The sequence below is a fragment of the Miniopterus schreibersii genome (genome assembly GCF_964146895.1).
Source record: "Miniopterus schreibersii genome assembly, chromosome: X".
Classification (NCBI taxonomy): Eukaryota; Metazoa; Chordata; class Mammalia; order Chiroptera; family Miniopteridae; genus Miniopterus; species Miniopterus schreibersii.
The window spans coordinates 26110973-26136785 of NC_138104.1; the positions used below are offsets into that span (position 1 = coordinate 26110973).

The window sequence follows — 25813 nt, forward strand, 5'->3', positions numbered from 1 at the left end:
TACAGAAAACTTTTCCTACCTGTGGAAAGAATTAGACTTACAAGTCCAGGAAGCAGAGAGGATCCCAAACAAGAGGAACCCAAAGAGGTACACAGCAAGACACATCATAATTAAAATGCCAGAGGTTAAAGATAAAGAGAGAATCTTAAAAGCAGCAAGAGAAAAGCAGTCAGTTACCTACAAGTGAGCACCCATATGACTGTCAGTTGATTTCTCAACAGAAACTTTGCAGGCCAGAAAGGAGTGGCAAGAAATATTCAAAGTGATGAAAAACATGAAACTACAACCAAGACTGCTCTACCCAGCAAAGCTATCATTTAGAATTGAAGGTCAAATAAAGAGCTTCACAGATAAGTAAAAGCTAAAGGAGTTCATCACCACCAGACCAGCAGTACAGGAAATGTTGAAGGGTCTTCCTTAACAAGAAGCTAATGAATGAAAGAATCTGATGAACTAAATAGATCCAGAGACATTGACACATGCAACAGATTATCAAATTTCAGAGGAAAGAGGGAAGGGGGGCGGAGGGAGGGAAGAGATTAACCAAGGAAGTTATATGCATATATGCCTAACCCATGGACACAGTCAATAACAGGGTGAAGGCCTGAGGAAGGGGTGGGAGGGAGGTGGAGGGGGTCAACTGGGGGGGGGGGAAATGGGCCCCTGTAATACTTTCAACAATAAAGATAACTTAAAAAATAATAATAATAACACATCACGATCAATTGGGGTTCATTCCAGGGGCACAAGGATGGTTCAATATATGTAAATCAATCAGTGTAATACACCACATTAACAGAAAAAAGGATAAAATTATATGATGTAGAAAAAGCATTTGATAAGACATAACATCCATTTACAATTAAAACACTCAATAAAATAGGAATAGAAGGAAAGTATCTTAACATAGTAAAGGCCATATATGATAAACCCTCAGCTAATATTATACTCAACAGTGAAAAACTGAAAGCTATTCCTCTGAGTTCAGGAACAGGACAAGGATGTCTACTTTCACCACTCTTATTCAACATAATTCTGGAAGTCCTAGCCAGAGCAATAAGGCAAGAGAAAGAAATAAAAGGCATCCAAATAGGAAAGGAAGAAGTAAAACTCACTTTTTGTGGATGACATGATCCTGTGTATAGAAAACCATAAAAACTCCACCAAAAAAGTATTAGAAATAAACAAATACAGTAGAGTTGTAGGATACAAAATCAATGTACAAAAATCCATTGCCTTCCTGTATACTAACAACAAAACTTCAAAAAAAGAAATGAAAAAAAAAAACAATTCTTTTGCAATTGCAACCAAAACAATAAAATATGTAGGAATAAACTTAACAAAGAACGTGAAAGACCTATATACTGAAAATTATAAAGCATTATTAAAAGAGTTTGAAAAAGACACAACAAAATGGAAAAATACCCCTTGTTCATGGATTGGAAGAATCAATATTGTTAAAATGGCCATATTACCCAAAGCAATATACAGATTTAATGCAATCCCCATCAAAATCCCAATGACATTTTTTAAAGAAATAGAACAAGAAATCATCAGATTTGTATGGAACCACAAAAAACCCTGAATAGCTAAAGCAATCCTGAGAAAAAAGAATGAAGCTGGAGGTATCACGCTACCTGACTTCAAATTACACTACAGAGTTATGATAATCAAAACCGCATGGTATTGGTGCAGAAACAGACATTCAGATCACTGGAACAAAACAGAGAGCCCAGATATAAAACCACATGTATATGGCAAATACTTTTTGACAAAGGAGCCAGAAACACACAATGGAGTAAAGAGAGTCTCTTCAATAAATGGTGCTGGGAAAACTGTAAAGCATCATGCAAAGAATGAAACTGGATTACAGTTTGTCGCCATGCACAAAAATTAACTCAAAATAGATCAAAGACCTAAATATGGGACTTGAAGCAATAAGTTATAGAGAAGAAGACATAGGTACCAAACTTATGGACCATGGTCATAGAAAACATTTTATGAACTTGACCCCAAAGGCAAGAGAAGTAAAGGCAAAAATAAATGAATGGGACCATATAAAACTAAAAAGTTTCTGCACAGCAAAAGAAACCAACAATAAAACAAAGAGGCAGCCAACCAGATGGGAGATGATATTTGTATGCACTATCTCTGAAAAAGGTTTAATTTCCAAAATATATAAATATCCCCATAGTTCCATAGTTTCATGTGGGTAACACTTTCATGTTTGAAAGCATTTCATAAAGATTCTCTTGGGAAAGAAAAATATTAAAATATGATTAAAGCATTGTATTAATCAGCAAAAAAAAAAAAAGACACGCATAAAAGTCAACACCAAAGAAACAAACAATCCAATCAAAAAGTGGGCGGAGGACCTGAACAGACACTCTCCCAAGAAGACATAAGAACAGCTAATAGGTATATGAAAAGATGTTCAACCTCACTAGCAATTAAGGAAATGCAAATCAAAACTACAATAAGATACCACCTCACACTTGTTAAGAGTGGCCATTAGTAACAAGACAAGAAATAATAAGTGTTGGAGAGGTTGTGGAAAAAAGGGAACCCTCCTTCACTGCTAGTGGGAATGTAGGCTTACAACCACTATGGGAAGCAGTCTGCCAATTCCTTAAAAAATTAAGAATAGAGTTACCATATGATTCAGCAATCACTCTCCTGGGTATGTACCCAAAAAACTCGAAAGCATATATTCTCAAAGATATATGCACCCCTATGTTTATTGCAGCATTATTCATGGTGGCCAAGACATGGAAACAATCAAAGTGTCCTGCGATAGAGGACTGGATAAAGAAGATGTGGGACATGTACACAGTGGAATACTACTCAGCCATAAGAAAGGATGAAACACTGCCATTTGCAACAACATGGATGGACCTTGAAAATATTATGCTAAGTGAAATAAGTCACTCAGAAAAAGCTAAGAACCATATGATCTCACTCATATGTGGGGTATAAAACTGAAACTCATGGACACAAATAGCAGTGTGGTGGTTGCCAGAGGGAAGGGGGTGAGGGGTGAAGGCAGGGTCCTAACATATGGTGACAGGAGAAGATATGACTTTGGGTGGTGGGCACACAGAGCAATATACAGATCTTGTAACATAGAAACCCACACCTGAAACCTATATGTTCATATTAACCATTGTCACCCCAATAAATTTAATAAAAAAATTTTTAAAAATGTTTTTATTGATTTCAGAGAGAGAAAGGGAGAGGGAGAGAGAGACAGAAACATCAGTGATGAGAGTCATTGATCAGCTGCCTCCTGCACCCCCCACACACCAGGAATTGAGCTCACAACCTGGGGATGTGCGCTGACCTGACGGGGAATTGAACCATGACCTCTGGGTTCATAGGTTGATGCTCAACCACTGAGCTATGTTGGCCAGGCTCTCTTTAACTTTTAAAGAAACTTTCAAACTGTATTTCAATGTGTCTGTACCATGTTATATTCCTATCAGCAGTGTATGACAGTAGTGATTTCTCCATATTCTTGCCCTTACTTGGTATGGTTAATATTTTTAATTTTAGCTGTTCTAATAGGTATGTGGTGGTAAGTTATAGTGGTTTTAATTTACATTTTCCTAAATAACGATATTAATTTTGATGCACTAATTTTTCATCTGTATATCTTCTTTAACAAAATGTCTGATAAAATTCTTTTCCTATCTTATGTTGTGTTGGTTTTTTTAATCTTATTATTGAGTTTTGTGATTTTATTTTATGTTGGGTTGTTTATTTTCTTACCGAGTTCTGAGATTTTTGTATATTCTTGATCTGTGTCCTTTATGAGGTGTATGATTTGAAAATATTTTATCTCTGTAGCTTGCCTTTTCATTCTCTTAACAGTATCTTTGAAGGAGAATAGCTTTAATTTTGATGATGTGCAGTATATTAGTTTTATTATCAATCATGTTTTTGTTGTCACAACTATGTTTCCTTCTGGATGTTTTATAGTTTTAGGTTTTACATTTAATTTGATAATGCATTTAGAAAACATTGTATATTTTGGGAGGTGTATATCAAGGATGAAAAGAAAAAGTGATATATCTGTGATCTCTATGAATGTTAGGCATTTATATTCCAAGTCTTTGAGCTCTCTGATACTCTCACTTTCTATATGACAGTTCTCACTTCTGGATTTCAAAATTCATTGCATTTAATTAAGGGAATACAAGAAAAAAGAGTATGTTAAACTCACTGTCAGTTCCATGATACTTTGAATTTGATTGTTCTTTCAGAGTTTGCCTGCTGCTATTTACATTTCAGTGCCCTCATGGAGCTTTTCCATGCATCCAGTTCTAGTTTTATAGCTGTATTCAGCAACACCATGCAAAAAATATTTTTAAACTTCTACTTCATACATGAAAATCAACATTGAAAATGTGTATAACATATTAAAATTTTTATTTGCAATGATTTTGCCTGAACATCTGTCTTCCTCTTAAAACATTAATTTACTAAGTAAAGGGAAAATGGATAATCACCCATCCAATAGAAAATGCAATATAATTTTTGTTAAAGGAGCTTCTTCTGTAAAGTGGTCACATTCTCCCCATAAATTCAACTACCATAGTCATTACTATGAAAAAATATATGTAAATGTTATCACACATAACATGCAGTTGATGTATCTTAAGAGATTAAAATGCAGTCGGGTCTATGTTAAGCCTTTGATATTTATTTTCACATCAAGTTTTTAAAAGTAATTTTCCAACATTTATTTTTACAAAAAATTTGATTCAAGTTAAACAATTAATTGGCTTCAGACTTTAACTTTTGATTGTGTATATTTATCCATATTCAGATAATGGTCATATTTAGCCAAATGGAGGCTTTTTCTGTAATATATTTCCAAATTCCTAGACCTGGTACATCTACTCCTTCTAGTGGCCTGGAATGACTTATCAGTCGGCATTTATATTATTGGAACCTATTGGAGATAATATATGAATAAATCAAATTATAAAGCTTGCTTGGTTTATGACAAATGATTACGTTTTTGGAGGTGCAAGAATCAGAACAATGTGCTTACATGGTTTGTTTATACCAAACTAGATGGGCATTCAGCTTGGATTCACACTCTAGAGTAGCCAAATCATGAAATAATAACTCTATCTGCCTTCTACATGTGGTCAGATATCTATATTAAGACGATCCAGTCAGTGACAGAAATACAGCAAAAAACTTGTCTATTTTAAGAAGCCATCTAGCCATTAAAGTATTGATACTCCCATAAATGAAATTTCAGGGAAGTGTAGAGTGAATAATTTTTCACAAGGTTGCCAAAATAATTTATATTTCATTTACACACATATAGACTGCATAAAGATAATGCATTAATTTTATTTTAAATTGCAGAATATTTTTTAAAGCAATTGAAATTAGTGATAGTATATAAGAAAGCCTTTGTTATTGGTTTGCTGTCTCAAACTAATTGTTCCAAAAATATGCTTAATAGGGGACATGTAGGAATTATTTTTAAAAGAAATCCAATGGTTTATATTCATGAAGCAAAAAAAAAAAAAAAAGGGAAAAAAGATTTTACATTTCTAGAAAAAATAAACATTATTTTTAAAAAATTACTATTGCTTAATATTTGACACCAGTGCCTTTTCATGTAAAATAAAAGAATGTGAATCCTATTTTAAAATATCAAGTGTAATTAAAAGAAATGTTATAAAATAAAATATTTTCCTTTGAAATTATTTGGGGAATTGGTCCATTTCATTTAAGTCATTTAAGTTGTGTGTATAATGTTATTGATAGTATTTTATTATCCTTTTAATTTCCACAGAATCAGTACTATGTCCCCTCTTTCATTGAAAATATTGGTCATTTGTGTCTTCTCTCTCTCTTTTTCTTGGTTACCTTGGCTGAAGTCTTAACAAATTTATTGATCTTTCCAAGGAACCAGCTGTAGGTATCATTGATTTACTCTATTGTTTCCGTTTTCAATTTTGTTTATTTCTGCTCTATTTATTTTCTTTCGTCTTCCTGTTTTAGATCTAATGTGCTTCTTTCTCTAGTTTCCTAGGTGAAAACAGATTATTGATTTTGGCAGGAGGAATAGCAGGAAATGTAGCTTACCAAGAACTGGAAATTTTACTAACTTTTAACAGCTTTCATTTATGAATAATTTAAAAATCTTTAATATGTTTTTGATACAGTGGTACCTACTGTTTTATAAAATATATACATAATTATTGCTGGTTATATTAGCCTAAGTGTACACAAAGGATAGTGTGATACAGGAGTTTCCATGTGAGCAGTTCTTTCGGCAAGTGGTTGTAGTGAGTTAGAGTGAGGAAAATGAGTGGTGAAACAAGGTAGGAGGAAAAGTGAAACAAAGTTGTGTTATGATGTGCACACCACTACAAGCAAGTGGTGCTTGATCTTATGGGTCCAAAATTGGTATCCATCCTTGTGAAGATGAATCAATGTCATCTCTAAGATAGAATGGGTTCGGTGCATTCAATGTGGAATGAGGTAGCTGGATGATACCTTGGAAGGAAGGTACAGAATTAAGGGCTCAGCCTCAGATGTCGCTCTTGGAGAGTTACACATTCAGCTGTGGCAGTAGCCTGATTACCCTTTGTGAGCTGTTGAGCTCAAGCTTAGGCTTCATTCATGCCCCCATGACAATTCATGGATCTATTGTGCCAGAACTATGACTGAGGAGAGAAGCTGTTTGAGTCATCAGATCCATTTGGTTTTTTAAGAGTCTTCTATACAGTCCTCCGGGTGGTCATTACGATGAGGCACAGAGATACATATGCTTTGTTTCCATTCCCATAGTTCCATCCACATGTCTCTTATCCAAACTTGCTTACCTTCCATTTACAATACTTCTCTTCCCAGTACCCTGGCATACCAACCAAATTGTTCTCCACAGTCTATGAAACCACCTCAAGCTACAACTCCCTCCATTCAAACTGAAAGACCAGGTATAACGATCACAGCTCTGCCAACTGGAAGTTTTACGTTCAACATTATTCTTTAGGGCTACTCCAACTGAAGCTGAAATGTGGTGGTAGTCTATTTAAAGCTATAGTAAGTATTTAATGCTGACACATCTTCAGCATGCTGACACTTCATTTCCTCTTTCATTGGTTGGTCATAGATGACCCCTTACTCCATAAGGGGTATCATTGCTCAATGGCATGGGAGTTTGTGCAATCATTTATTTGTGACTTCTCAGGCTAGATCCTGAATGTCGCATTTCCATCACAGGCTGGACTGCTCTTAAGGCTGCCAGATATTATCAATTGATGAATCTTATAATGCACAGTGTATGGTGGCCAGCACCTGTCATATAGTCAATTACTGCCTCTTGATTAGGCACTCCAGATCTACTAACCTTAAATAGTATACAAGGAGTTTTATATACATATAAAATATCTATAATATCTATATTATGTTTTTATTGATTTTAGAGAGAGTAAGGGAGAGGAAGAGAGAGAAACATCAATGATGACAGAAAGTCATTGACCAGCTACCTCCTGCATGCTCCCTATTGAGGATCGTGGCCGAAACCCGGGCATGTGCCCTGACTGGGAATTGAACCGTGATCTCCTGGTTCATGGGTCAATGCTCAACCACTGAGCCACACCAGTTGGGCAGGAGCTGTATTTTAAATGGCTAGTAGTTTACTGGCACAGGAGGTATGGCTTTTGTTCAGAACCTCACATTCTGTTTTGTAACTCCATATTATGGCTTAGAATGACTAGTAAGTGCAACTTTATCCACCATAGATACTGTAAGGACTGTCAGAATATGCTGAGTCATATGGCCTGAGTCACAGGGCTACTTGCACCACAGATTTGGAAAAAAAAAAAAAAAGGTCGATCGGGACCATGGTTTTCCACCACAACTGCTAACATTGGACTTTAACTTGCCAAGGCTGTCTTTTTTTTTTCCCCAATTTCTTAAAAATTTATTTTTTATTATTGACTGTATTACAGATATCCTCCATTTTCCTCCCTTCAATTGTCTCCCTCCTCCCAGCACCACCCCCAACCCAGGTCTTCGACACACTATTGTCTGTCCACGGCCTATGCATATAGACATATAAGTTCTTTGGTTAATCTCTTCTCACCCCTCCCCACCACCTTTCCCCCTGAGATGTCAGTCTGTTCCATGCATTCATTGCTCTGGATCTATGTTGTTCGTCAGTTTATTTTGTTCATTAGATTCCACATATAAGTGTGTGATACTTGTCTTTCTCTGACTGGCTCATTTTGCTTAGCATAATACTCTCCAGGTCCCTCCATGCTGTCACAAAGGATAGATCCTTCGTTTTTACAGCCCCATAGTATTCCATGGTGTAAATGTACCACAGTTTTTTATCCAGTCATCTACTGATGGGCACTTGGGCTGTTTCCAGATCTTAGCTATTGTAAATAGCTGTGAACATAGGTAATACTCTAATCAGCTGTCCATACATCTAGCCCTGGAATACTATTTGTAAGGCATTGCCATAGATTTCTATCAGTCACCATACCCTGACTCCACTCTGACCTTCTTCCTCACTGTGGTAATGATGCTCAACTTGCCTGAGGTTTTGTGCCACCATCTGGGCCTTGTCATTCTAGAATCTTATCATTCTTATTGTAACACAGCCTACTTCCAACCATGGTTTGCAGAGGTGAGCCAATATTTGAGCTACTCAAAAATGTCAGTGTTTCCCTTCACTATTATAATGGTGTTTTCTCTGCCCTCCCAGGGAGAATAGTTTAGAGATGGGTCCTCTTGTCTCATGCAATAAGTCATTTCTAATACCTTCACTCCATTTGACCTCACCAATTCCTCAATACTCAGGCAAAGAAGTTCCAATGTCCTCATTTTATTTACTACAGGCTGTTGTCCAAGCTTAAAGATGCCACCTAGCAGAATATTAAGGTAGCTCCAGGTCATGGAACCCCAAATCATAAGTGTGTGCTCCCATGTAACTTTTCCTCTATATTCACTTATAATCTGCCTCCTTCCATTGCTAATTTGATATCCTCAAAATCCATTCCAAAACATATTATCCTAGCTCAGGCTAGTACATTTTAGCTAGTTCCTACAGCTCCTTCTGGATTTTCCACCTAAACAGAGACCATATTTTGCTTCTTGTGGGGTGATACATTACCCTTGTCATGAATTGGGATCAATGAAAAATATGTGATGGATGTTGAGTAAGACAGACAATGACTTTTGAGGAAGTTGCCTTAGATGAAGTTATTGCCTTGTTTCTAGGAACAAGGAAGCTGTTCTCTAATAGCAAGGGTTGGGGGACTGCTTTTGACTGGCCGAGAAGTGAGGGGATTATAGGTATCCAAGATTCTCACACCCATCACTATTATAAACCTCAGAGTTGTACTCTTTCCTTATTAGGACACATAAATTGATATAGAGACCTGTAAATGTTGTGAATAGTTTCCATGCTTCTCCACCAACCTTTCAATTAGAATATGGACCTGATATTTGGCAGTCTGCCTTATGACTGGAGCAGATGAGGGTCTCTATAATCCAATGAATTAGGGAGCATACCCATCAGACACACAAACTTAGGTTAGAGATCCAGATTAAGGCATTCTTAGAGACAGCCTCAGTCACTCAGGCTGAAAGGGATCTCAGAATCCATACTGAGTGGGAAGCCAAATTCATCCACTCCCACACCCCAAATGCCAACTATGCAAAGAGTAGATGCATGACTGAGACACATCTCCGTCACTTTATTATATGCCAAATATAAATGACATCCCAGGAGGAATCAGGTGCCCCCCCCCCCTTTTACCCCAAACCAAGTAACTCACAAATGTGGGAAAGCCTGGAGCTCTGGTTTTCGAATACAGGCAGTTAGTACATAGGATTAATAAATATTACTCATTATTATGATAAAGTAGTGCATCATAGTGCTTTTAGAAATTAGGTGGTCATCTGGCTCACTTTAAATCTGACCTTGTCATTTGGGTCACCTTAAATCTTTAGAGCAGAGCAGTGTTTTAAACCGTTGCTTGCTCTCCTAACAAAAGCATGAATGAGTGAATATACAAATGAGGTAGTAAAGAAAGTATCAGAAACAAAAGATAGAAATGGCTTCACTGAGAAAACAGAAGGTGGGCAATATACTGGAATCAAAGGGACACAATGTTATAGAGTAAATACAGTATGTTTTCCTAAGGAATGAGGTCCACATATAGCGTGGTGATGGTTTGTTGTCAAATACTCCTCAGGATCATGAGGAAGCTGTGTGGACTGATACAGGCTATATGTATCAATATATAGATACCAAGGAGTCTTGGTCTTTGTCAGGCAGACCAAGAGAAGGTGGTTCTATGGAATCTAATGTTTATACAATTTGGAAGGTTTTCTTTTAAAATAATATAAAATCAACCATGAAAGTGAATATTTATTTAGAATGATAAGATAATGTATAACAAGAAGTAAAATGATGACAACTACAAGCAAAAATTCCAATCAGAGAAACACCAGTTATGTAACTACACAATCTGAAGTATGATGAACATCCAAAATGAAAGCTATAATGGTTTTATTACAAATCAAAACATTAAACTTTTGCAAATTTTACATAAACATGTGGCCATGTGAACATATAACAAAAACCCAAGAATAACAGTTGTCTCACTCTATGAGTAAAAATGCAGACAGGTTCATATTAAGCCTTTAGTGTTTATTTTTATGTCAAGTTTCTAAAATAAAGTAGCCCTTATAACATTTATTTTCACTAAGGTCTTGTTTCAAGTTAGAATAAGCTATTCATTGGTTTCAGACTTTAACTTTTATCTGTGTACTTTTAAATATATTTGGATAATTGTCATATTCAGCCAAATGGAGGCCTTTTCTATGACCCATTTCCAAATTCACAGATTCTGGTCCATCTACTCTTTGTTTTAGCCTGGAATGACTTACCAGTTAACATTTATATTATCAGATCCAACTGGAACTATTCTACTAATGAGTCATATGATACAGACTGCTTGGTTTGAAACAAATGACTATGTATTTAGAGATACAATAGTCAGAACAAAGTGCTTGCATTTACTACAGTTTATATCAAACTAGATGGGCTCTTAAGCAGTCAGCCTGGACTTATACTCTAGAGTAGCCAGACTATGAATACAATGACTCTAGCTGCCTTCCACATGTGGTCAGACAGCTATATTAAGATACGGTTACTGTTAGTTATGATGACAGCCAAAAGCCTGTCTGTTTAAGAAATCACTCACCTATTGAATAATACACACTCCATAAATGGAATTTCAGGGAAGTGTAGAATGAACAATCCTGTTCCAGGCTGCCAAAATTATTTTCTGCATGCTGAGATGTTATTCTCACACAGACAGACTGCATGCAGGTAATCCATTTACTTTATTTTTGAATTCCAGATTGTTTTCTTGCAAAAGCAATTACAATTAGTTATAATATATAGCAAAGCATCTCTGTTATAATATATAGCAAAGCATCTCTATCTTTGGTTCTATGTCTCAGATATTTTTCCAAAAATAAATAGGCATGGCAGGAAAAATAATTCAACTATCTTAAGAGAAACCCAATATTTTATAAAAATTAAGCAAAAATATATAATCAATGTTTCTTAGACTTTTTTCTAATCATCTTGCTTAATATCTAATACTAGTGTAATTTTAATATGCAAATGATTGTGTACACTGTATTTAACTATACAGAATACACACAAAGATGTCCAAAAAAACCCAAAATAGTACTTTCCCTTAAAAATTGTTTAGGAATTATGCATTCTAGAAATGTATGAGAAAGTAGAACTGCTGAAATATGTTAATAAAATTGACTTTGAAGAAGCTTAAGCAAGAAAATGTTGATGTAGTAATATTCACAGATTATAGAGATTGGGGGAAAAAAAAAAAAAAGCACAGCAAAACCTGAACATATTACCTAAAGTCTCCCATTTCTGGAAAATATGTTAGAGGGATTTTTTAAACTAGTATCTATGAAAGCTCTCTGTTATGATTTGGACACTCAGGTGATTTAATGAGCTTCTTTTGTTAATGGCTTCCGTCTCTTTTCGAATATGATTTTTGCATCAAATAACTCTCTTTCCCTGTATCCTAGAGATGGTCCTTTTAGATACTTTGCTTCAGCTGCCTTGTAATCTAATCCATCAACAGCAGATATTGAACAAATGATTGCTTCTGGCAGAAGAACTTCTAAGATAAATTTAATTTTATCATCTTTTATCAGAGCCAGCATTCTTTTGTCTATTTTTTTGTAGATTTCTTGTAAATATTTCACCACCTCATCCAACTGATCTTCATCCTCAAAGTATGTTTCAATACAGGGAGTGAACCTCTTTGCTTTCAAAAATGATTTCAGCCACCTGGACTTTTTTGTGCCATTTAAAATGGACAGAAGATGATTCTCCGTTCCTTTTGCATTCACAATGAAGTCCACTAGGTTCTTGTTGGCTCGATCCCGAGCTGCCTTCATTCGGTCAGGGAGAATTTTTTGGAAGGACATTTTCTTGGTCTGGGAAGTCATAGCCATCGGTTCCACAGAATCTTCATTATCCAACTTTGGAAATAAGTTCCTGAAGGTATCCTGTTTGATTACTTTCCTCATTGGATAACTAATGTCAGCAGCATAGTACTCAAAGAAAGAGCCTGTAAAAGAACCACAACCTAGTCTAACTCTGTAGTCACAAATCAGCGAGATGCACCAGTCAATACTTTCACTGTAATCCTCCCTGGCTTTATCCACTAGTGCTTGTTTCTCTTTACAATCAAATTTCTTTAATCTTCTCAAAAGCACTCTAATGCCTCTCTTTTCAGGATTCATGTTTGCCTCAACAAAAAGCACACTTGCTTTTCTCTCTTTTCGCCTGATGCTTTTCACCACGGCTGGCCAAAATGGATATTTTTTATATTTAAACCAGACAATCATTCCTGCTTCAAATGAACGTGGCTCATAATGGAAAACCACCGGTGGAAGTATTTCGTCTTCCTCATCGTCATCTAATACAGAAGTATCAACAGGATTTAGAGGCACTGACTTGTCAGAAGCCTGAAGCTCTTCCCTGTGCTCCTCAAAACCCAGATGTTGAACACTTCTTTCATTATTCCCAAGAAGTGAACAATCCATGACACAGTTAGAAGCATCAAATGAACCCTGACGTTCCCACGAACAATGCCTGGGAGATGCCACAGCATCCATCTCTGATTCCACAGGTTGATTCTGGCTTGTATCTAAGCATGAATTCGAGGGACCCTCTCCAGGATCCTCAATATTCTCTGAGAAGGTAGAACATTCAGAGGAAGTAGCCAGGGCCTTTGGGCAAATGTCCTCTGGCTCCTCTTTCAAAGTTTTCGGCACAATGAAGATATCTGGTGGTGAAGTTGGAGTGAACTTCTCTTCCTTAACATAAGCATCTTCCTCTTTGATTGTGGAATTCAAAGGCATAATTGTTGGGATGTCAATCTTTTTCTTGCTCTCCTTTTCATCCTCGTCTGAAAGTGAAGGAAAAATCTGGCACCAGCTGGAGTTTTGTGATGATTTTGTTTCCATCTCACTTGGAATAGTGTCAATGGTTGCAAGCACTTGTGATTTATCATCATACAAGGAATCATCACTCTCTGAAGATACCAACAGGCATATTGGATTCTCACTTTCCTCAAGATGCTTTGAAAAGTCTCCTTTATGCTTCCGATACTTTTTATGAGGGGGTGAATCAGAAAGCTTTTGTGGTACATTTTGAGGCAGTGTAGTAGTCTCTTCTTCATCTGAACTGCTTGCTTGATTAAAATGTGTTCTCTTATTCAGAATACCCAATGCCACTTTTAGTGACCTTGCATAGGCCGTTTCCTCTCTAGGTGGGGACCTGCCCTCTGACTGCACTGCTAGTGAGGATGCAATGGCTTCAATTTGAGATTTATTTAGGATCTTTGTTTCCGTGCTTTCCACTTTAATTTTTTCATCTAGTGAGAGTATCTGAACTTCTAGGGAAAATGTCTTTTTTCTCTTACTGTTTGATGAAGTCTCAGATCTGGACAAAACTTTTGCTGGCCATAACTGGTCTCTCCAATTGCATAAGACATACTCGGCATCCATTGTGATTTAGATTTGTTTTGCTAAAAGGTTATTATCAGAGACTGAGGTGTATGGCTATTCTCGTCTCTGCTAAGGCAGTGCCTACCAAAAACAATACTCTCACCAAAATCTCCTTTGTCTTAGAACTACCAAGTGTTTACAGCTTGTGTGGTCTGTTCTCCTCCAGCAGAATTTCCCAAGGATGCTTGAGCCCGTTGTTTAAATGGGACAATATGGGAGATACTGGAATAAGGAAAAGGAAAAGAAGAAAATTATCAGCAAACAAGGTTATTTTGCCAAAGTGGAAGGCGAGCAGTTACAAATAGAGAGGAGATCAAAGAAAGAATAATGCTCAATGGGGCATGAGATGGGAGGGGAAAATGCAGCATAATGTAAGGTGAGGGTAAAAATTGAAGAAGTGGTTTATAATGCCTCAGATTCAAGAACTTGCCTTTACTATTGCACGTGATTATTAAGGACTGAATCAGTGTACCTGCTGGCAGAGGTGGGAAAGGTTGCAGTGGTGTGTCAGGGACTCTATGTTATTAGATACGTTGGGACATTTGTGTCCCTAATGTTATACCTAGGGCAGTGGGACTCCAAACTTTGCATGCATCGGAATCATCTAGAGGTCTTCATAAAACTAGATTTCTAGGCCCTATCCTGAAGAGTTTTACCCAGAAAGTCTAAATGGATCCAACATTTTGTATTTCTAAGTTCTCAAGTGATTCTATTGCAACTTGTCCAAGAACTTGAGAAGCACTGCTCTACCTGAACACACAGCTTTATAAATATTAAGCTATAAATACTTTCTAGTTTACCCAAAACAGGTAGACAAAGATAACAGGGTATGCATCTCCTTGGCCCAGACAATAACACAATGGCCTTGTTAAAAGCATGAGCTTAGAAAGCAGACATTCAGAATGCTTGCTATGTTTATTAATTGGATAGGATAGTTATAAAGATTTCTTGAGAGTCAGGTGGCTAAAATTCAGGTAGAAACCTGAATAGCCTCTTGCACAATTTCTTCACAGTGGTTTAACATATGAGATTCTTCCCCCAAACTAGAAGTGATGACTTTTAATTACACAATGTTACGGTTATAGAACAAGGAGCAAAATGAATTATATCTCAAATTTTCAATCTACCATGGTTTTAGTATGAAACGTGGCTTCTAATTAAAAATACTATGGCTTCAGCCCTGGTCAGGTGGCTCAGTTGGTTGGAGCATTGTATTGTACATCAAAAGGTTGCGGGTTTAATCCCCAGTCGGGGTGCATACAAGAGGCAGCTGACTGATGTCTCTCTCCTTCCCTCTCTCCCTAAAAAAAAAGTCAATAAAAATATATCTTCACGTGAGAGTTAAAATACTATGGCTATAGAGAAGGAAGCAAAATAAATTGTAACTCAAGTTCTCAACAAGATTTTAATGTGAAATGTTTCGTGAAATGGGAAAAGCCTTACCCAGTGTCACGTGGGTCATAGAGGATCTGGTCCTGTGATCCAGTTGTCTTGATTCTCACTTCAAAAGAAGAAAAGCTATATAAAACGAGGTAGAAATTCAAACCAAACATATGGGAAAAGCATAAAGAAACTTTCCTACCCAAATTTAGAAGGCATGTCATTGTGAAACACAGGAATGAGATGAAATTTCATCTGTGATATAGATGCCATTTCTACTTTCCTTCTTGTTCTTTTTGAATTCTGTGACACAGTTATGTTATTTGGTTCATACTGAAATCACCTCTCTGATTGAAAAATTGTGAGGTTGGGACAAGAGAGAAGGAAGTAAAAAATTGCCTTTTGTCTATTATGAGCAAGACTGTATATTTTGCTTGAATCTGCTCATCAATCACCATGTGGATTTTTCCTCCTTTGCAAATGTAATTTTTTCATTGGAATTTTAATAATACTCTACACGCTGTCTCACAGTCTCCACTAATGCAAAAATACGTTTCATTGCTTTGTTTGACATTTTCATAAAAATGGTTGCCTGAAGAAAATGTACTAAACCTGGCAAGCCCCATCTTGTGACTAGAATCAGAACTGCAGCCACCCCAGGAGGTATAGGCAGGGCCTCAGTCATGATCAGATCCTTTTTATGAGAAGCGTAGGAACTACATTTAGCGAGCCAGAAGCCTTCCCAGGCTTCTAGAATTTTCTATTCTAAGTTCAAGGGTTTTGTTTTGTAAGATTATAACAGGGTCATAATGTCTTCAATTACAATGTTTCTGATTATAAAAATATCCAGAAGCTTATTAAAAATTGAAAAGATGCAGATATATATATATATATACAAAATAAAGTACAACTTTACAAAGAATCACTATGAATATTTTCTATAATTTCAGAATTTTTTACATATAGAGATAAGTATTTTCAAACCAACATCAGATCTCAATTAAGAATATATTTTGAATATCATTGTATATATTTTCCACATGATTTTAATGAATCACTTTAAATGTATTTTTCCCACATTTACATTTTATCTCAGTATTTTCCCTAATGATGTAAACCAAGTAAATAAATAAGTACATATTAATACTATTTTAAATAGAGAGCAGTAAAGCTAGCCCTGTCTCTTCAACTACACAAATGATACTATTAATAGTGTGGCAGATATGTTTTCCCAGATTTGGTTGCATATATTGTAGTAGCATACCTATGTTTTCCTAAGATACATACTTCTTTTTAAGTGAGGTTATATAATAAATGCTATGCTATAATTTATTTTTTCACTTTATACTATTTATCGGATATTTCAAATCACTACATGTTTTTATTCTCCAGATACATAATATTCCACTGTATTGTTACACCATTCCATATAATATTTTAAAAACTCATTATAGAAATAAACCATATCCTTTTTCTATCTCACTATTGAAAGGTATAGAAAAATAGTTCTTGCTGACCATAGCCATACCTGTGGTCTGAAAGAATGGGTTGTGAGGAGGACACAGGCAGGGCTGTAGCCAACAACAGCAATTAGGTTACATGCTTGATCAGGTCCAGGAAAATGTCCACTATCGGCAAAAAACAAAGGGAGGATGTTTGCACATCTGCATATGTCTATGAATGCTTATATGTTTTAGACAAAATGGGTATGTTGTTTCAGCTTCATTTTTTCTTTCTTGATTATAAATATAATCATGGAGCAATCTACTCTAAAGATGCTGAAAGAGGCTAAAAAACTAGTATTACACTACTAGTAACCTGACAACTCAGAAATGCTGACTAACATGGGAGTTTATGTTTTCTCAGTTTTTCTAATCACACACACACACATGCATATGTATGTACAAGTTTCTTTAGTCAACTATATATCTGATCCCCTTTCCATGTTCATATACAAGTGGCATGTAGCCTTTGTATGTGTCAATCGATTCATGAGTATTCTTTCCCATATTGTCACACATTTGACCCATCATTTCCTGTGTAAATTAATGCTTAAAATTCAAACAGTAACAAAATTCCAGCAACATAAACGTGGAATGCCAAGTCAATAAATGAGCATGAATGGCTATACTGCACTGACATCTTAATATAGAGGCTGTAATCTGATCACTCCTTCTCCCACTGTGGATTTTTAAAGCATTGGGAGATACAGAAATTCTAAAGGATTAATTCCTTCAAAATGCCAGCAATTCTTTCAAAACCACACACCCTTCTCACCCACTTTAAGACCACCATTCCTATTTTCCTCATCTCTGCTCTAGGGCCTTGAGAAGTCCCTGGAAAATCACTAGATTTAAGACAGTCATTACCTTGAAGCTTTTTGTCAGCTGCAGCCTCCTGAAATGCAGTCCCTCCACCAAGACTGGCCAGGCACGGATTGCTTCAAGCTTCTTAGAGAATGCTCCGCCTCCTCCCTGTGATGGGGAAGACAGAAGGCCTCTCCCTGAATAGAGGAGGGACAACAGCCAAGTTAAACTGCTGAAGTGTTAAAGGGGAGAAAGTGTTCCTTAAGGAACTTAAAAGTGAAATGGCAACAAGTGTCTGTTTAATTTCCATTCAAACCCTTAGAATGTGTCAATATTTGATAAAAAGAACCCCTTTACTAAAAAATAAAAATCTAGTTTAAAATATTCCTTACATATTTTTCCTTGCCTTGGCTGGCACCTTACCTCTGCAGGTACATTTAAAACCCAGCTGGTCAAGCTGCATTAAAACAGCTCACTAAGAATCTTGATTGGGATTGCACTAAAACTGTACATTGTTTTATGAAGAATTACTTCTTTATAATATTTTTTCTGTTTGCAGGATATGACAGTCTTTCTCTTTTTATTCAGCTCTTCTCTTACGCTCTTCAGGAAAGTTTCGGAGATTTCTTCACAAACTTGGATGTTCCAACTAAAGGCTGAAAATCACTGGTTTGGCAGTAAAGTATACATTTCACATACCCTCATCAATAATTAGCAATTCCTTCTTCTTATATTTTGTTGGTATTTTTCACTCAGACAATTCAATGTGGAGAAAATTAATTTTAAAAAATTTACATGCCTTTGTTCATATGTATGTCTAAAATAAATTTTGCAAATTTTGTTCATTAAAATTCTCCCATGTTAAACTTAGATTTCTGATTTAACTTAGCCAATTTTAAATATCATTAGTGTTAATTTTTGGAATGAAAATATTTGGGGATGAAGCACCTGTGTATCATATAATATGTAATATATATTTTTAAAAATCTACCCTTATATAAGCATTAATATTGGAACAATAAATATCAATAAATAATGAAGATCATCTCTATACTGGTGTATTAGTAAGGGCTTTACTAATGATATGTAATGTTTTGTGCTATAAACAATTCCTAAATCTCAGTGGTTCAACCACAAAAGTTTATTTTGCTGATGTCAAAGCTCAATGTACTTCATCAAGTGGTCAGAAAGGGGAAAGGTTCTCTGTTCCAAGCAGTCATTAAGAGACTCAAACTTCTTTACCATCTTCTTTGGTCTTGAAGTCCTCCATTACATTCTTTGCACTTGGCCAGCAATATTACAAAGAGGGGTGTTGGAGAATCATGTGGAAGATTTTAGGGGCCAAGTGTGGCAAATTTTACTGCCGGCCACAGTCAACTAGCTAAAACTGCCATAGAGACTGGGGAAGGTATTCTTATGACTCAGGAGGAGAAGGAAACAGGGTTTTGTGAACACATAGCGTTCTCTCTGCCACAGGAAGTTTTCCCTTTCGATTTTTATAGGCTTTTGTTATATGATTAATGCCTTTTCACAACCATGTGTCATATTTATAATGACTAGGACAGGAGAGACTTTTCGTTGCCGACCCTAAATCTACTCTTTGCCTTCTTATTCATTAGCAGAACGGCAGTTGCACTCAGGGTGACTATGTAAACTCTTAAAATATTCTTTTTCCCAGGCTCCCTTACTGTAAGCCGTGGCCAGGTGATGGAATTCCTTGCCAAAGAATGTAAGCAAAAATAGGTGTGAAGATTCTAGAGAAGGTACCTCAAAAGTGGCTGAACCACCACCTTGTGCTTTTTTCTACTTTCCTTCTTTCTCTTGCCTCCCCCCCTAGAACTTGACCATGATATAATATAGAGAGCTATTCTTGACTGAGTGACTTAAAGAATGTAACTCGTACCCTGGCCAGGTGGCCCAGTTGATAGGGACATCGTCCCGTACACCAAAAGGTTGCAGATTCAAATCCCAGTCAAGCACATACTTAGGTTGCGGGTTTGATGCCTGGTTGGGGCGCATATGGGAGGCAACCAATTGATGTTTCTTTCTCACATGAATGTTTTTTTTTCTCTTTCTCTTTCCCTTCCTTTCCATAAAAAACCCGTATCACTGGGTGAGGATTAAAAAAACAAAAGACTGTAACTCACTAGGGATGGAAGTACCTGAACCCCTGAATAATGGGATCCCCTCAACCCAATAACTTTAACTTAGTGAAACAGTAAACTTCTATTTTACTTAAGTCACTGCGTTTTCCAGTCTCTCTTCTAGAACAAAAGAATGGTTCTTATAATCACCAACAAAAATATTATTTTTATTACAGAATTAATATTTTCAAAGCTCTCAAATTATTACTATATAAATTCAAGAGGATTATTAAGCCAGTAGAAAATGTGGCTTTAGTTAAATAAAGAGATATATTCAATTATATATTTTATAATGTAATATTTATCATTCTGTCCTCTCATTTCACACATTTGGAAAAAAACAAATGCACGTCAAGTATAGTCATTATACTAAGACTACACTCACTTCTATTTATTTTTTTTATTTTCTATATTGCACATAGATCAGGAAATGTTACACCACCTCATTATTTCCCAAACAAAATGCAAAGGAAAATATTAATTCCTTATATAATATTTTATATTTTACTGTTTTGTAGAAGGAGGGGGAGAAGAATGATAACCAGTAATATATGCTGATACTATGACTATTATTATAATAAAGACAGATAAATAATTATAGATAGAAAAATATTTAATACCTATAAAAGTTTTTTACGTGCCAGGCACTGTTCCAAGTACTTGCTATATTATCTCATTTAATAATCATGGTTATTTTATGGAGAAGAGCCTCCATAACTGACTCATTCTGTATAACAACAGTAATATTATTAATAATAATGACAACAGTGGAAGCCAAAAGTGTTCTGTGCTGTGTGCCAGCATTGTGTCAAGTGCTCTGTATACACCATCTCCTTTGATACTCATAAAATCTTTTTAGGTAGGCATTACGAATATTCTCATTTTGTAGATAAGGCATCAGAGAGGTTAATGAACTTTTACAAGTATTTTACTCCAGAGTCCATGTTCTTAACAAATAAGATACACTGCAACTACCTCATTTTAAGTGAAACGTGCTCTATAAATGTGTGCTGGATGAATGGGTGAATTAATTAATTTGCAATAGTTACGTATTAAGAGTCACCAGAACTTAGAGAATTCTATACCTGGTTCTGCACCTGCTATAACATGAATTAGTCTTATATGACAAAATGCAATTATGACAGTGAGTGGAATCCCATCACTTTAGCCAAACTCTATCTATTAGAAAAAAGTCACAGGTCCTGCTCTCACTTAAAGGGAGGGAATTATACAAAGCAGTGGGTCACCTAGGGTTTGTTCACCACAATACTGTATAATGAAAAAAAGAGAAAAGTATGGTGATGATGACCTGATCATGATGGCTGTCAGAGGTTACAGTTAAGGGGAGGTTATAACTATATAAGGATAGCATAGGAAGTTATGGGGGAAATGGAACTCTTCTGTATTCTGACTGCAGTAGTGATCATATGAATCTATACATGTGTAAAATACAAAGAAGTGCATACACAAAAAGTCATATATTATGTATGATAAAGTATGATATTAATGGGTAATTTTAAAAATAACTTAAATGGAAAAACTTAATAACCATTATTTAAAAATAAATTCTTTACAAGTATGCTTTAAAAACCATTTGCTTCTTCCTAAGGCATATTTAGTAACAAAGAAAACAAAAATAATACCCATATATACATTATTAGAAAGCACCAGTTCCACTTCCACTTAGGATATAAAAAGTCATAAAAGCATGTCACCCATAACTTAACAATGATAAAAATCGAGATAATCAGCAAAAGCATACCATTCCTTGAGCCCATCAGGGAACTGAGGTAAACTGAATTCCAAAGGGTAACCAACCCCTTAAAGAGAGACATATGCATTGTTTTACCTTTGGCAAAGTATGGAGACAGAGGTGGCTGTCAGTAAGCAAGTAAAAATAAATCAACGGAAATTTTAATGAATTCTTAAATTCTTAGTGGGCTAGGGTATCAATAGTTTGGAATATCTGGCATCCCAGGCACTAATACACTCACTGCCAAGTTCTTTTTCACAGTCCTTAACCAAAAGCAAACAAACATGACTGGGGACAAAGCAGGAGAACAAAAAGAGCCCATTTCAGTGGTTCAGGTATGCAGGAAACAATCAAGTGTTATTGGTGGACAGAAACATAGCCCCATATACTAGCCAAACTATCCTATGGGAAGCAAAAGCCCTAAGCCACTAGGGGAGAAACCGAAAACCCTCTCCTTCTGGGCCCAGGTTGAAAACATGCACAAAACATTGTTCCTGGAGGAGGAGCAGGAAACTGGGCCCAGGATCCTACAAGGATAAAAAGCAGTGGTCAGCTACTGATGAGGAAAGAGCAAGAATATATCTCTCACCAAAGACCAACCCCAAATAAAAATCAGAGTTTAGTTGTCATGCTAAGAGGAAAGAATGTTAAAAAAAAAAGTGCAATCCTCAAGGTCCAGTTGCATATGACTTCCTTAAGTTTAAGGATGAACAGGACAACAGAGAGTGCTCCCTGCCTCACCATGAGCTTAGTCTCTAATAATAACAGGAGCCTACTGCTGTGAAATAGGCAAGAGCACAAAAACAGACATCCTCTAGAGGCACAGGTGTGAAGGGACTGCTGAAAATTTAGGGTGGAGAAAGATCATTGAGAAAAATGCGATGTTACTCTAGGTTCCACTTTAAGCAAAGCAATGTACCTTATGCAAGCCAGATGGCAATGAACTGAGAAAAGGAAGACACAATCTCCAACATCTCCAACATATTTTATGATACCAGCATTATCCTGATACAAAAACTAGAAGAAGAAAAAAAGTAAACTACAGATTGTCTCTCATGAACAAAGGCAGATCCAATGACACAGATACAGAAATGATACAGAAAACGATATCAAAGAAAAATAAAATGACATGGAGTAAAATCCAATGTTATAGAAAAAGAATAATACATCATGACAAAATGGAGTTTATAGTGGGAATGTAAGGCTACATTGATTTGCAAATAAATCAATGTAAATATCAACAGACTAAAAAGGAAAAGAGAAGATCATCTCAATGAATGCAGAAAAAGCATTGACATAGTTCCAGAGACATGCATGATAAAAATATTCAGTAAACTAAGAATTAAATGGATCGTCCTCAACCTGATCATGGGCATCTACAAAAATCCTAAAGTTAACATCATACTTTATGGTGAAACACGGAATGATTTTCCCCTAAAATCAAGAACATGTCAAGGATGTCTGCTCTTACCACTTCCATTCAAAATTATATTAGAGATCTTAGCCAATTCAATAACTCCTGAAAAATAAATTAAAGGCATACAGATTGGAAAAAGAAGAAATGAAACTGTCTTTATTTGCAAACAAGATGATCTATGTAGAAAATCCCAACGAATTTACCCCAAAAAGCTACTAGACCTAATAAGTTTATTACCGCCAGATACAAGATCAATGTAAAACAATTCATTTATATACAATAAAATTTGGCAGTTGAAGTTTAAAAAAGAACCATTTATAATACCATTCGAAACAAGAAATACTAAGGCAGAACAAATGTAACTAATATGTGCATGATTTCTGTGCCGAAGACTTCAAAATCCTGAAAGAAACTAGGGAAGACCTAAATAAATAGAGAAATGTACCATGTTCACTGACTGAAAGATTAACTATTTTTAGGGTGTAACTTCTGCCCAAACATATTTACAGCATCATTAAAAATCCCAATCAAAATCCCAGCATAGCTCTAAAATGTTTATGGAAAAGCAAAGGAACCAGAATAACCAGACCAAATTTGAGAAGGAAATACAGGGTTGGAAGACTCACACTAACTAGCATAAGATAGACACATAAATACAATATAAGCAGACTAGCAAATATTCACTTTTTTCTTTAAAGAATGCATCAATTTTATAAAATTCTTTTCTAACGTCTGTCTGTGCCACACCAACCTCAAGATCTCTGGTCCATCCAAAGGCCCAGGCTCCCATGCTCCAGCTCACTCTCTTACTGGTGCACCCCACCCCACTCCCACTCATGAGAGAATTCCAGCAGCTCCACTGTCTTGCCGCCAGGAGATGCCAAAACCCATACAGCTAACTTTTATTAAATGCCTGCTGTGTGCAAAGCTCTGAACTCTGTGTTGGGCGCAAGACTCCTCAGTATGCCCTGGACCTGGTCCCTCTGCCCTCTGAAAGAGGATCCCAGTCCATCCCAAATACCAGGCCTGCCTCCTCTCTAGCCTCTACTCCTGTCTGTGAGCATTTGTGCACTAAGGTATCAAGAAAGCCTAAGAGAGCTCGTAAATGTGTTATGCTTAGCATAAAACTAGATACAATTAAGGGTTTCAATCATGGTGAATGAAATAAAGACATTGTGGGTGCTCTGAGCTTGCCTGGTTTCACTATTCATGCTATTTACATGCTGAGAGAAAGAATCTTGAAAGCTGTAGAAGTTACCAATTGGCTCTGCTAGCAGCAAAGTGCTTTCTTTTAGTTGGCATCCAGTAATGGATAAAGTGGACAGCCTATTGCTTGGGTGGATTGATGGGTGGACTGTGGTGTTCTGTTATCTTATACTTAAGGAGAAATCAGTCAATCTTTTTAGTAAGTGAAACTACACTGTACATACATTATTTCTACTTTATACAGGCTGTGGATTTATCATATCATTCTTGATTTTACTATATTTTAGTGTTATTTTAGGTTATATGTGTTATTTGGTATGACCTGGTAGGTTACTTTTTGGGTTTAGGAATTTGGTAGGTTACTTTTTGGGTTTAGGAATGCTAGAACTTATTTCCATATAAATTAATGGTAATTCCTTCTTTGCTTTATGCCATTTTGGCTTATGGAAGTTTTCATAGGAACACTCTACTTTTGGATAACAGGGGGAAATTGTATATGAATGTCAAATGAACACTTTTTAAAAAGTTCCAATGGTATTTGTAATTAAGAATATGCAAGTAAAACCACAATGAGATGCCACTAACACCTTTATAAGAATGGCAAATATTAAAAAGAGGGAAAAAACCTGACAGTATCAGCTATTGAAACTTATATACTGCTGGTGGAAATACAAAATATCAGTTGCTTTAGGAAACAATTTAGTGGTTTCTAACATAGCTAGACATACACTTACCATATATAACCCTAAGATCCCACTCCTAGGTATTTACACAAGAGAAATGAAAACTTATGTACAGACAAAGACCTGTTCTGGAATGTTTACAACAACTTTAATCATAATCACAAAAACTATAAATCTATTGGTGAGTTGACACACAAAATGTAGAATAGAATACCTCTAAGCTATTATAATAAGGAATAAACTATGGATACATACAACATGGGTAAATACCAGAAACATGGCAGCAAAAGAAGCCAGATGCAAAAGTCCATACATTGTAGGATTCCATTTATGACATTCTGGAAAATGAAAAACTGTAAGGACAGAATTTAGATCAGTGACTGCCAAGAATCGGGATAGAGTGTATTCATTACAATGGGGCAGAGGGAACATTTTGGAGTTCTGGAAATATTCTATATTTTGACTGTATAGGCATGCCTCCTTTTATTGTGCTTTGCTTATTTGTGCTTCACAGATGCTGTGCTTTTTACACATTGAAGAACTGTGGCAGCACTGTGTCTAGAAAGTCAATTAGCATCATTTTCCTAATAGCATTTGCTCACTTTGTGTCTGTTTCACATTTTGGTAATTCTTCCAATATTTAAAACTTTTTCATTATTATTATATTTGTTATGTTGATTTGCGGTCAGTGATCTTTGATGTTACTATTGTATTTGTTTTGGGGCACCACAAACCACACCCATATAAGACAGTGAACTTGGTGATAAATGTGTATGTTCTGACTGTTCCACCAACCTGCCATCCCCGTCTCTCCC

The 25813-nt window shown here is 36.0% G+C and overlaps 1 protein-coding gene across 6 annotated transcripts in view; it reads right to left on the bottom strand.

The window, feature by feature from the left end:
• PWWP3B (PWWP domain containing 3B) overlaps positions 1-25813 on the bottom strand; it is a 111434-nt gene that overhangs the window by 71678 nt on the left and 13943 nt on the right. For 3 of the 6 annotated variants that reach the window (XM_081125872.1, XM_081125870.1, XM_081125871.1), the window contains 4 exons: positions 17859-17992; positions 17018-17117; positions 15553-15610; positions 10400-14331 (listed from right to left, as the gene is read on the bottom strand). In XM_081125872.1, coding sequence (XP_080981998.1) covers positions 12034-14109 — 2076 coding nt within the window. In that variant the 5' untranslated portion in view covers positions 14110-14331; positions 15553-15610; positions 17018-17117; positions 17859-17992 and the 3' untranslated portion in view covers positions 10400-12033. Of the gene's footprint in view, positions 1-10399; positions 14332-15552; positions 15628-17017; positions 17118-17858; positions 17993-25813 lie in introns of those variants that run through there. The other 3 variants (XM_081125873.1, XR_013998013.1, XM_081125874.1) reach the window with 3 other exon arrangements.